The sequence below is a fragment of the Aulonocara stuartgranti genome (assembly GCF_965226115.1).
Source record: "Aulonocara stuartgranti genome assembly, chromosome: 15".
Classification (NCBI taxonomy): Eukaryota; Metazoa; Chordata; class Actinopteri; order Cichliformes; family Cichlidae; genus Aulonocara; species Aulonocara stuartgranti.
The window spans coordinates 23,391,581-23,404,321 of NC_138951.1; the positions used below are offsets into that span (position 1 = coordinate 23,391,581).

Consider the following 12,741-nt stretch of genomic DNA (forward strand, 5'->3'; position numbering starts at 1 on the left):
TGAGAGTTTAATAGTAGGCATAAGTTCAAACTGCAGTTCACCACAGGGTCCACGAGATGGAGCTGTTAGTCTTTGACAGCTTCATATGTGCCCTTTAAGATTATTACCTGAGGGACTAGCTCATTTAGAACCAGATAATGAACAGCTTACACTTTGCTTCATTGACACTGATCTTGTAACACAGCAAAGCCCGATTCAAACAACAGAATTCACTAATTATTTATAAAAAATAAAATAAAAAACACCAGAAAAGCTAAAGTTTGATTTAGCATTTAAACAGATTAAAGTGGACCTGTTATTGCCTTTTCTTGTTTTCTGTCATATATCTACTCTTAAAATGGTGGATGTTCATATTAAAATCGGACAAAATAAATAAATCAGTGAATGTGCAAGTTTTCTGTGAGCTCAGATGGGTGTCAGACAGTTTTTTTCTTGAGTCAGTGGGAGGAGATATTCCTAACATGGTCATCTCAGTTTTTCTTATGAAGGTTTATCTGCAGCTATAACACAACTCCAAAAAGCTACAACATTGTGTTAAATGTAAATAAAAAACAAAATGCAATGATTTTTCAAATCTCATGAGCCAATATTTTGTTCCCAGTGGAACATAAAAATCTATCAAATATTTAAATAATATCCTGTTAGCCCTGTGAGAGACTGTCCAGAGTATGCCCCGCCTCTTGCTCACTGGTAGCTGGAACAGGCTCCAGCCTCCCCCGGAGCCTGACAAATACATTATCATATTCCATGAAAACTACGAGCTGCAAAAAAGATGCATCTTTAATTTCAGAATAAGGTTCCTCAATGAAAAACTGACCTTCTCATAATCTACACTACATGATATCATGAAAAGATTCAGAGAATCTGGAGAAATTTCCGTGTGCAAAGAACAAGGATGAAAGTAACTATTGGATGCCAGTGACCTTCATGCCCTCAGGCATCACTGCATTAAAAAAATACAAATCTGTCATGGAAATTGGTGCATGGGCTCAGGAACGCCTGCAGAAATGCAGGTTAACCCTGTAACAGCAGGGGTATCATAACTGATACATGAGGTTTGGGGAGTTTATGAAACTTCTATATCATCAATATTAAACAGAATCTAGGACAGGACATAAACAGCATGGGTTAAATGGTTTTGTCATTTGTTAGTATTTAAATTATCTGCAGTCACCAAATTAAAATGCTTCTTCTAAAATATATATTCAAATGTTTTATCTCATATGACTGTCAGGTACTAATAGAATATCAGTGCTCCTCACATTTTTGAGAACCAAGGACCCTACTGACCCTCTGCACTCAAATTCATTTTTTTATGTTTTTGTAGCTTAATACTTATCATTATAATCCAGCTGCTAATTTAACATTAAAAAATATATAAATTATAAGCTTTGCTATAACTTCCAAAAAATAAAAATATTGAACGCAAAGTTTCAAAATAAATTGCACTTTATTTTTCCAAAGCATTACAGAGGCAACAAAACACAGAGCTCTGAAGAGGGACCGTTTGTGCTTAATCAGACAGAGCAAAATCAGATTATGATGCATGAAGTTTGACAAAAGGACAACTTTACAAACCAGCTTCACTTTAGATCATCAAGAAACAAGTGAACTTCAACACTTTAACTTTGCTAAACAGCTGTTGCCAAAAGTGGCCATTAGAGGAAAATAAATAAATGTATACCCCTTATTCACTTCAGCTGATTTAAAAGGGATCAGTTCCGCCCATTTCCACTTCCAGGTTTTCATTTTTCACCACTGGGCCTTCCTGCACCTCATCCTCCCTCTGAAACAAGGCATTTTAACTCCTCCGTCTTTATGGCTACTATACATTTAGATCAATTCTGCAACACCCCACTTCAAACACAGCATTACAGTTGGCACCTCACGTGCTCTACAACTTATTTATATATTTACAGAAGCATGAAAAAAAATCCTATTAATTTTTCTGCAAAAATAAAGGATGGTGTCAAACTTCTATTTTCTCTACAAAACTCATTTACCTCACTCAACTACGCCCTACATTTTTTACTTATGTCATGGACTCTGGGTTTTGTGCCTGAGCTTTTACTTTGTATTGATATTTGGACTCTTCTTTTTTATAGTTTTGGTTCATTTCTAGTCAAGTTTGGATTCTGATGTTATGGTGTTGGTTGAGTTTTGTAATCTTTGTAATCTTTATGTATCAGATTTTTTCTGGATTTTCTGGGTTCTTAGTTTTTGTTATGTGTTTGTGATTTGATTTGGAGTTTATATTTAATTCACCGAGTTTCAGTTTATGGTGGCGGGTGTGGTTCTGAGCCTAACATGACCATGTTCGTGTTATCACCTCTCAGTATACATAATATAAACATCCACAATTGGAACAGAAGACTTGGAAGAAAAGGAAAAGAGAAGCGGGTCTTCTTTAATCGTGGCTCAAGAGTTGGGACTTCATCTTGTAATCGGAAGGTTGCCGGTTCGAGCCCCGGCTTGGACAGTCTCTGTCGTTGTGTCCTTGGGCGAGACACTTCACCCGTTGCCTACTGGTGGTGGTCAGAGGGCCCGGTGGCGCCAGTGTCCGGCAGCCTCGCCTCTGTCAGTGCGCCCCAGGGTGGCTGTGGCTACAATGTAGCTTGCCATCACCTGTGTGTGAATGGGTGGATGACTGGATGTGTAAAGCGCTTTGGGGTCCTTAGGGACTAGTAAAGCACTATACAAATACAGGCCACTTACCAAAAAAAGTAAAGCTGTAACACAAACTCCCTCCAAAAGCATTCACAATGAAGCAACTTTGTTTTCTATTGTGTGTTCATTTAAACTTTATTTTTTTTTAAAGTAAAGAGATTTATGTTCACTTTTAAAATGACACATTATAGATTTTCTCACAAACACATTTAAAATTTTTCTATACACGCTGAGAATCTTTTATAATGCTTGCATAAGGTTTCGTTTGTATAAAAGCAAATAATGTGAATTAGAAAAACCCTTTAGAAAAGTTAAGACTTAACAAAAAACAAAAAAACAACAACATTTAAGTCCACAGTTCTTGAATATCAGTGGATCCAGAAAGGTTCCCTGAGGAACGCCCTCAGGAAATTTTTCATTATAGAAACCTTAAACCTGCAAAGAATTTCTTAAGAGAATATACATTTTCTTGAGTCCATTAATAAAAAGAAAAACAAATACTTGAGATGAGAAAGTAATCATTTTTAAAAAATTTTTTTTTAAGTATACCTAAAATTTCTGTCAGCTTCCTGCAGACAAATCTGCCAAATGACAAAGATAATTAAACCTTATATTAGATACTTCAAATGTATTTAAATCCATTAAATCTGTTATCAAAGTTAATTCTAAATCTATTTTAGGGGTGTAAAATAGATTTGACTGAAACCACAATTAGCTACAGTGGCCTGATCACTCGATCATGACTGGATCATGAGATGAAATGAATTACACTAAATGTGCTATGCTTCCAGTTCATTTATTACCTCAATGTTTAAACATCACAGCTTCCACAGTACGACAAGTTGGAACCATAATGCAATACTGGGGATGCTTCTATCCCGATTTCAGTTTCGGATTCAGAATTGTTCCACGTCAGGGTTCAAGTTTTTCTCTTTACTTTGTGTTTTTAGCACAAAGAATAAATCAAAGTGTTTACATTCTGAGCTATTACAAAAGGATGCAGCATATTTTCAGGTAGAGTAGCTTTTGAACTGCTTTCTGAAATCATAAAATCATAATCCTTGTACTAAAACACTGGTTAATCATTTCACTGTTTTTATTTGCCGTGTTCCCTCTGTTAAAAAGAAATGTGCATTTTTTTCTTCTTTTTAACACTTTCATGTCCCTGATAACGTTAGAAATGTATACAAATCTTAAGTTCTTTGAGAAAAGAACAAAAGATAAAAACATTTTTAGAAACCATATTATGCATACAAACCAAAATATCTAAAGAGGCACTAATGGCTCCTTAATTACAAATGGTGTTTTTACTAGAAAAATACTTCAACAATCATAAACGCTAAGGCTCTGATAATCCACTGATAAGTTTTGAAAATTAAAAAACAAAAAACAAAACAAAACAAGAAGTCTACTGAAAACAAAAACCAGCTTCATCTTCAGCAGATTCAGCATGCTATAATCTGTTATTTCAGATCAAAGCCCCAAAATAGAAGTTTTGCCTTAAATCTGGATGGTCAACACGTGAAACCTTTATTTTCAATGTTAAAAAAAAGAAGCAATGCTGAGAAATGTTTTAATTCAACACTAAACAGATCAAAAACCAGATCTATTTATTTCCATCATAATTTCATTCTTGGACTCTAGTAGTGTCCATTTCCATGACTGGCAGTTCAAAAGAATCCTTATTTATGTGATCCTGGGCCTTACTGATGAATTCATTCATCCTCCTAAAACAAGCCTTTTAAGCTCCTCCCCCTTTAAAGCCTGCCTCTTTTCAAATTCAGTGGGTAGAATATGTAGAAGAACCACAAGTCAAAGCATCCAAATCAACCCACAAATTGGCCATTTTTAATTATGAGCAACCACTGTTTAAACAGTAAATATGACAGGAAATTAATAAAAGGTCCTCTTTAAATATAACAGTTAAACTGTATTTAAAATCTGTATATTATATATGATATGAGCGGCTAAATTATCTTCTCCTAAAAGCTTGAAGAGGTTATTATTGTACACTGTGACAGAAAATAAAATCTTCCACATTAGAATCACAGCTTCAACTTTGACATAAAACTAACTGGAAGATGGAAACTGACTTCTGTTGGTCAACTCAGAGTAACATTTGAGCTATTTTCATTGTTAGCTGTTGCCACCCAAAGTATTACGATTAAAAAAAATCCAAAGAAAAAGAAGATTAAAATGAAAACAAAACAACACTTGTAGCCATATTGCCCAGTTTCTGTAGTAAGAGTCACCCTAGCAGCTTAGGAGCTTTTGCATAATGTTTCATTAGTAAAAAAGGCACCAAATATTCATGACCTAGAAACTGGGTAAAAAAAAACTTGAAGAGCTCCGAGATGGTTCCCTGAGGAACGCCTTCAAAATATTTTTTTATATTTGAAGTTTCTGTCATGAAGCATTTTTTAAATAATCTTTAGAAAACCCTTTCCTCCTTACATGTGAAACATTCAATATGGGTAGGTGAGGAAGATCAGGTTATAAAATTAAAACTTTAAAGGGACAGTTCACCACAAATTCAAATCTCTATATTTGACCTCTCGCATGTAGTCCTCTGTATCCGTCTACAGACTGCTTTGGTTTGAGTTGTCCAAGTGAGATTTTTTTGTGCTGTTAAAAGTGCCAAAAACTACAGCAGAGAAGTCTATTTCCAGAAATCCTGACATAGTTATTTCTCAGAACTGCTTTTGGAATAACAATTTTCTCTTTACCAAACTACACCCTGTATCACAACTCTTTCTTCACCCTGCAATAAACAGGCTCCATCTACCTGTGATGAAGTTGAACAACAGAATCAAACATTAATTGAATCACCTTGGCTGAGCTACATTTAGCTTGCTGCGCTCTTCGTTTAGCTGTCAGGTGTAAACAGTGGTAGGAAAACAGTTCCGTAACGAGGTTTGCAGAGGTCTTTTTAGAGTAACTGGGCCACAACACAGGTGACATTTAGGTCTGTAACATAGACCAGAAGGCAAAAAAAAATATATAGGTATCTGGATGAATTTACAGCACTACAGGCCAAAGGGAAAACATGGAAGCTGGAATGTTGCAGCAAACCAATCCTTCAAGCATCCATACATCTGCAGATAATTCTGCTAAATGATAGCAGCAATTTTAAAACTAACTCTGAGATGTAACTTTCCTTTATGATTAAAAAAATATATATAAAAACTGTAACAGTTGCAGTGTTTTTTTCCCCCCGGGTGGGGCTTGTTTTCAGCTTGGTGTTGTCAAAGGTTCCTTGACGACTTTAAAATCTTCAAATTTTCCATGACTGATAAATCAAACAGAAAATGAGCGATCAGTAGATTCCAGTATCAGGTTCATTAAGTGGAAAGCACTATGCCGGATTAGTTTTTTTCCTTGCTGTGGTGCTAGATTTTGAGATGAATTCCTCACCATCTTAACATGTTCGGTTAACTCCAACAGTCCACGATCTGCTGTTTTTATCCAGAACTATAAAATGATGTACTGCATTGCCTTTTATCAGGACCGTGAAACTTAAATGGATATTTAAAAGCAGAATATTAAAAACTCTTCCAGAAACCAGGTGAGAATAATTGTCTCATCTAATAAAATTCAAACTGAGCTTTTCCTCCTCAGTGACTGAGCAGTTTGAGTCGAGCCAGCCAGCCGCCGAGCAGCGACGTGGACTGTTTGTTTACACCCTTAGTGGGAGAGACAGCGGCAGAAGTGGAGGCAGAAGCCTTTTTGGACCCCACTTCCTGGTAAGGTATGGTGGCTGTGTCGTGCAGGTTGGCGTTAATGTAGCACTGGCTGCCCCTGATATGGTCGACGCCACGTACAGATGGGTGACCTCGGTACGGCAGAGGGAAACACGGCTCCTCCTCCGTGATAGTGCTAATGCCCTCATTACTCCGATACATGTGCAGGACGTCCTTACCTGTTAGAAGACAACAGGTTAATTATTTAATTATTCGGCTTGTTTCATTTTAGCTGCGAGACCTTTAAATGACGGCTTTCATGTTCCTAATTACGACAACCTTGTACCGAAGAAGAAAGGAGGTAGTCCTACATACTGGATTTACATGTGAGTGAAAAGACATAATAAGCAAGTCCTCCTCCCTAAACGAGCTTCTATCCTTCCATCCTCCCTGTTGAATCGTACAAAACAGCTAAAAGTAACAGTTGACTTGTTAAGTTGCAGGTCAAAGCAAGTAAGCAAGTCTTTTTAAAGAAACAGTTGAGATAAATCTGGACATAACTGACGTTTCATGTTTCAATTGTTCATTTAAAAGAAAAGTAATAATGCAAACAAAGCAAAAAAAAAAGAAAAAAAAAAAGAATATTTTTAGAAATAAATTCGACGCTGAACTTCTAAGGATGACTCCACTTTAAACCTCACAGGTTCATGCAGCAGTGTGTAAACTTCGCTCTTTTGTCGGCCTCGTGTTTGCCGTCAGTGGAAAACAGTCCACTTCTTCACGTGTCTTTATTTAACCGTTCATTAACTGCCTGTTATCTTGGACAAACTGCCAACATGCACCGTGCTCGTCAAGGTGAAGTGCTCTAACGCTCAGACTGAGCAGAGTATGAAATGAGTCGCGCAGATGCAGTGGCAGCTTTCGGGGTTAATGATTAACCAGGTAAAAATTCAAAGCACGCAGCCCATCCCTGCTATAGTCTGTCCTTGCCTTTTAATGAGTTGGACAGATGGCTATTACTGATAACTGTCAGATTACTGGCGCTCACTGCGTCTGGTCCAGCTGGACAGGTGGGACTTACCTTTCCTTCCCTGAGTACTGGGCCTGGAGAGCCGGTCAGACACGCCTGAAAATGCCTCCACAGGCATGGAGATGGGTCTGGGTTTACCTGCGAAGAGTCCAGAAAGAGCAAAACATCAGCTCCATCTCAGAGACACTACTCCTCTACTTCCACCTCAGGCTGACACTTAGCCAGATATTAGAGCACAAACCAATATGGCCCATAAACAGCTAGCTGCAGTCAGTCTAACAGAAATGTTTTTGGGGGTTTTTCTTCTTGGGAGAATCAGGCTGTTTTCTAAATCAATGATTCATCTTTAAATCCCCAAAGAACCACTCCTGGCTTAAGGTGTCCTTGATTACTATGACCCAGTAAAGCTTCAAAATATAATACAATGCATTCAGGTTGCTTTGTGGTGACTCCAGAGACAAAGGTGGCACTATATCCCAGTGTTTCCAACCAAAACCAGAACAAAACGGCTCCAAACTCAGCAGGGAGGAATTACTGTTCATGAAATCAAGCCTTAAAGTCAACAGAAGCTCTCTGAGGATACACAGTCTTATTAGTAGAAACGCTTTGTTTGGTTTGATGGGGCTAGATTGGTCCAGACACATGACATCATCTGATCTGCTATTCTCTCACATGAAATCACAGGGACTGAACTACAGAACTGTCAGGTTAACCTCATGTGTGGACATTATATTTTAGTCTAGTCTCTTATACTGCCACTGTTCTATCGAAATGTAAAATGATTGTCCTCTTATGTGGATCTCATTTTCTCAGAAACAAAAATCAGGTAAAAAAAAAAAAAAAAAAAAAAAAAAAAAACTTTTTAGGGAATTCTTTGTTTTTACGTTCGTCAGGTCCCAATCAGCCCAAATAGCAAAGACAAATTAAAAACGCATGCCATGAAAGAGTTTGGGTCTCAGGAGGTTAAAGGATTGTGAGGTTAAAGTGAGCCTCTGACAAAAGTTCAGGGCTGCTGTGCATGTGTGAGAACAGTCTATGCATCAAGCAAAAAAAACAAAAACAACAACTAAAAAAAAACAGTTGATTGTGGTTTTATGTGCTTTCATTTCCTGTGGTACTGTAAGTGTTGTATAACTCATCATAACCCACATGTTTTTCCCCTCATTGTGGTGCTCTTATTTTGTCTTTGTGCTGTGATGACTGGCTGCTGGCTGTCGCTTCATATTTTGACCCTTGGGCATGGAATCACTCAGCCTATAAACTTAGTCTGGATATAAAACACTGGGACAGGACTAAACTTTTTCCTTCTTATTCAAAGTATAGTTTGAGCTTTGTTTTCATTGTTAGACTAAGCTCTAGAGCAGTGGTGGGCAACTCAAGGCCTTGAGGGCTGGTGTCCTGCAGGTTTTAGATGTGTCCTTGATCCAACACAGCTTATTCAAATGGCTAAATTACCTCTACAACATGTCTCGTAGTTCTCTGGAGGCCTGGTAATTAACTAATCATTTGATTCAGGTGTGTTTACCCAGGGTGAGATCTAAAAGGGCAGGGATAGCTCAGTAGGTAGAGTGGTGGCCCCATGATCGGAAGGTCGGGGGTTCGACTCCACTGAACGGCTACCCTGAGGTACCCCTGAGCAAGGTACCGTCCCCACACACTGCTCCCCGGGCGCTGCACTGCTTCACTGGGTGAATGGGTTAAATGCAGAGGAACTATTTCCCTATGGGGACTAACACATACACATTATACAAAACCTGCAGGACACCGGCCCTCGAGGCCTGGAGTTGCCCACCCCTGCTCTAGAGTAAGGTTAAGAGCCTTTGTGTCCTTACAGCGTGAGGAGGAGCGCTGCCTGAGGCGAACTGGGATAGGATGACTGGATTCAGGTGGAGGGACGACAGACGTCCGGTTTTCCTCTGCTACAGTGTAGCGCCGCTGCCGCACGTCTGCATCCAGATGCGAGTTTGGAGACTTGGGACGCATTTTCACACCTGCAAATACGCTTGTGTTCCCATCTCTGCCACAAGGAGCAGGAAACTCAGCATTACAGGCATAAAAAAGAAAATAAATAAAGATGATTCTGAAATACTGAAGCTTGAGTGAGGTACTTACAGCGGGACATATGGCGCTTCTGGGGGAGGAGGGATATACAAATCCAAGATGGTCGTCTTCCCTCTCTTTCCAGGAGCATCTGAGGTTTCTGACTCTCGTGATTTATAGAGACTTGGCGCTCCCTGAGAGGTCTAATAAAGAAAAAAGACAAATTTAAGCCCTTTAATAAAGGAAACAAAAGAATCACATGTAACTAACACGTTTGGTTTGTCTCTTCTAATCTGTGTTTTTGGTTGCTTCTGTGTCTCAGCACACAACAGACGATGACTTTGTGAACTGCGTTTATCGTCAAACAAAAGCGAAAGTCGTTCCAGCTCAGAGGAGGCTTTTCTGTTTCCTTCCTCACTTTCAAGTTCTCACAAACACAGGAACTTCATTCAGCTCGTTTTCTGTTTCACCTGCACTTTGAAAAACACGTTTAAAGGACGTTTCAATGCAGCCACTTTTAACCATGCCAGACTTAATCCAGTCTGGCGATACTGTGAATGCTCCCAATTGTGAAAAATCCAACGAAAGACCAAAACAAGCAGAAACTGAGTGGTTTCATTACCACTTTTACACCCATTTACACACACATACACTTCCCTTAAAAGGGCTCATTTCATCGTTAAGTTCATTTCATTGATTGTACTATTTGTATTTCCTTCTGATATCTGTACCTGAGCTGAGGTGATGCAAAAATTTCCCCGTTGTGGGATCAATAAAGTCTTATCTTTATCTTGTCTTATCTTATTCAGTCAACCTCAGGATTGCTGCAGTATACCTGATGTTTACGAAGCAAATGTGATGAATCAGTTTTGAAATATGTAAAGACCCAGTAAGATGCTTCAATATAACTGCCAACATTTAAATGCCTAGGAGTGTTTAAATAAGGAGCAAGACATTTTTCTAAAGCCCTTTGATCAAACAAAAAACAGCATCATAAACACAAAGTGTTTATGATGCCGTTTAACCCTAGAACTCATGTACAGCTAAAACTAGCAAAAGTTTACTTTTTTCCTTATTTAAACAGCAGATTTATTAATTCAGTGTTTAAAGTCATTAAGACACAAAGAAAAAAATAAAACAGACAAAGTTGTTTCATAAACAAGCAAACAGCTGACGTCCTGCTGCAGTTTCTCACTTTCTTGCATAAAACACGGACGTTTAAAACACAGCAATGCAGTTTTTGGGACAACTTGTTTGTCATGTCAACTCAGTTTATGACCTTAATTCCCCAACACTGACAGATGAGTTCACCTGGGTGGGTGTGGCTCCAGTGGTGGAGCTCTTGTCTCACGAAATAAGAATAAGAGGTTCCATTAGTGACCCCGGTCTTTGCTACTTGATTCAGTCATCTGTTTTTAACACCAAGCTGACTGAGCTAACTTATTCTTAACTTATTATTACTCATTCTAATAGTTTCAGGCTTGTCATTGTTCCCACTTCACAAAACAAAAGATAAACAAATGTAAGTGCAGGTGGCGTAACCTTTGAAGTGAATGGTGGGAGTGACGATGAGATAAGAGATCTCAGATCCGTTTTGAAAGACTGAGATTAGAGCCTGAGCTCATCAGCTGAGCTACCCAGCGCCTTTCTGGATTCCTATCTCCCCTAAACACACACATCCTGGACCCCTGTCAGCACAAAACCCCTGAAGGTGGTTTGGTGAATGCAGGATTGTCACATTGTGAACTAAAGTGTGAGTCAGCCACCGCAGATCTGACATCAACGCAGAGTTTTTCCTATCTTCCTTTTTTTCAGGAAAAGGGAAGAAGGGCTCCATTGTTTCACCCGCTCATCTCAGAGGAGCTGTAGACTGAGCGGCTGCTGCGTTTTCTGCTCGAATCAAAACCTCAAAGCTACGACAAAGACTGAAAACCACCACGTGCAGCTTGATTTTCTTACCAACACAGTCTGCTTCACTTTCATGCAGTGACGTCTGTCACAACACTACAGCTGCTGCAGGTTCAGGACCTGCGTCAACTACGCCTCACCTGGAAATTCTGCAGAAAGAATCCATTATCCTTCCACATTTACCGTTATTAACCAGAACTTTGTACACTCGTGCTTTTTCTTTCTTTCTTTTTTCCCCCCCACAGGAAAAACTTTGACTTCTCTAAAATCGAAAACACAATCACTCCCAAATGTCCAGTTTGAACCAGGAAAAAGAACCTCTCCTCACTTCTTTTTCAGGGCCAGTAGATGAATCTGAAGGCCAAAGTGTCAATAAAGTTATGTAGAGCTATTTCAAACTATGTTTCTTAATGCCATTGTTTGTATTGTCAACATATAAAGATGTAAGAAATGATATGGTGATTCTAAATATCATGTTATGTTGAGCTCTTCTTCAAGGTCAAATGTTCAGAAAATGTTGTATCTTTAAGATTTGCCCTTTACAAGCTCATCGTTTAATTTTAGAGGTTTACAAGAACATGTTTGCATGTTTTAATATCAGAAGAACAAAAAAAAAATCTTAACAAGGACGACTTCTTTGTTTTACAGTGAAGAGAAGTGTGTTAACAAGTAAAGGCTGGATTATAATCAGTCAGTTTTATTGGGTGAATTTGTGTCACTGTTTCAATCCTGACGACAAAAACAGGAAAGTGAATCATAAAAGCTTCATTGTGAATTTTGATGTTTTAAAATTCTGTTGTGCATCAGGAAAGCAAGAGAGAAGCAAACAGGTTTGAGTACGTGTTACGCCAAACACTGATTTATCTGTGGATGGGGAAATAAAACCTTCAGTTTCTCAGTGACTGAGTTCACAAAAATGTTTGTGTGTAAGAAAAAACACAGGTAATGTAGCGAATTTGAGATTTCAGGATATACAGACTACCTGCTCAATTCTGCTGCGAAGTTTTTCACTGATGAAAATTCTCTTTTCGTCCATACAAGCACACAAATAAACGCTCCTGAGACGGGGGCTGTTAGGACTGTTAATCTGCATTTCAGATTCATTTTGGGAAGTCCGAATACTGAGCTCATGTTACAGCGAAAAAGAGAAGCGAGAATACATTAGAAAACAAAAAGACTCCAGATCATGTTCAAGCGTTGCATTTTACACAGAACTTTAGGCCTGAATTCCTCATTTTTATTGTGCAGTCATCATGTTTTTGGTTTCATCAAATTATGTGGAACTTGTGGATAAAAAAGGTAGAAAAACTGCAACACAAGTACTTGTCCATTTCTACTCCAGCTTGGGATTTCCCACATCATTTGACCTCTCCACGACAGGAGAACAATCTGCCACCACAGAGGGCCTCCATCAGG

General features: G+C 38.6%; 1 protein-coding gene across 1 annotated transcript in view; it reads right to left on the reverse strand.

Annotated features, from left to right (window-relative positions):
- Window positions 1–1,431: 1,431 nt before the first annotated feature.
- cnksr3 (cnksr family member 3) overlaps window positions 1,432–12,741 on the reverse strand; it is a 46,453-nt gene continuing 35,143 nt past the window's right edge. Inside the window, exons 10-13 of the mRNA XM_082504674.1 lie at window positions 9,490–9,620; window positions 9,210–9,394; window positions 7,429–7,515; window positions 1,432–6,586 (exon numbers count right to left, since the gene is read on the reverse strand). Coding sequence (XP_082360800.1) covers window positions 6,282–6,586; window positions 7,429–7,515; window positions 9,210–9,394; window positions 9,490–9,620 — 708 coding nt within the window. The 3' untranslated portion in view covers window positions 1,432–6,281. The remainder of the gene's footprint in view (window positions 6,587–7,428; window positions 7,516–9,209; window positions 9,395–9,489; window positions 9,621–12,741) is intronic.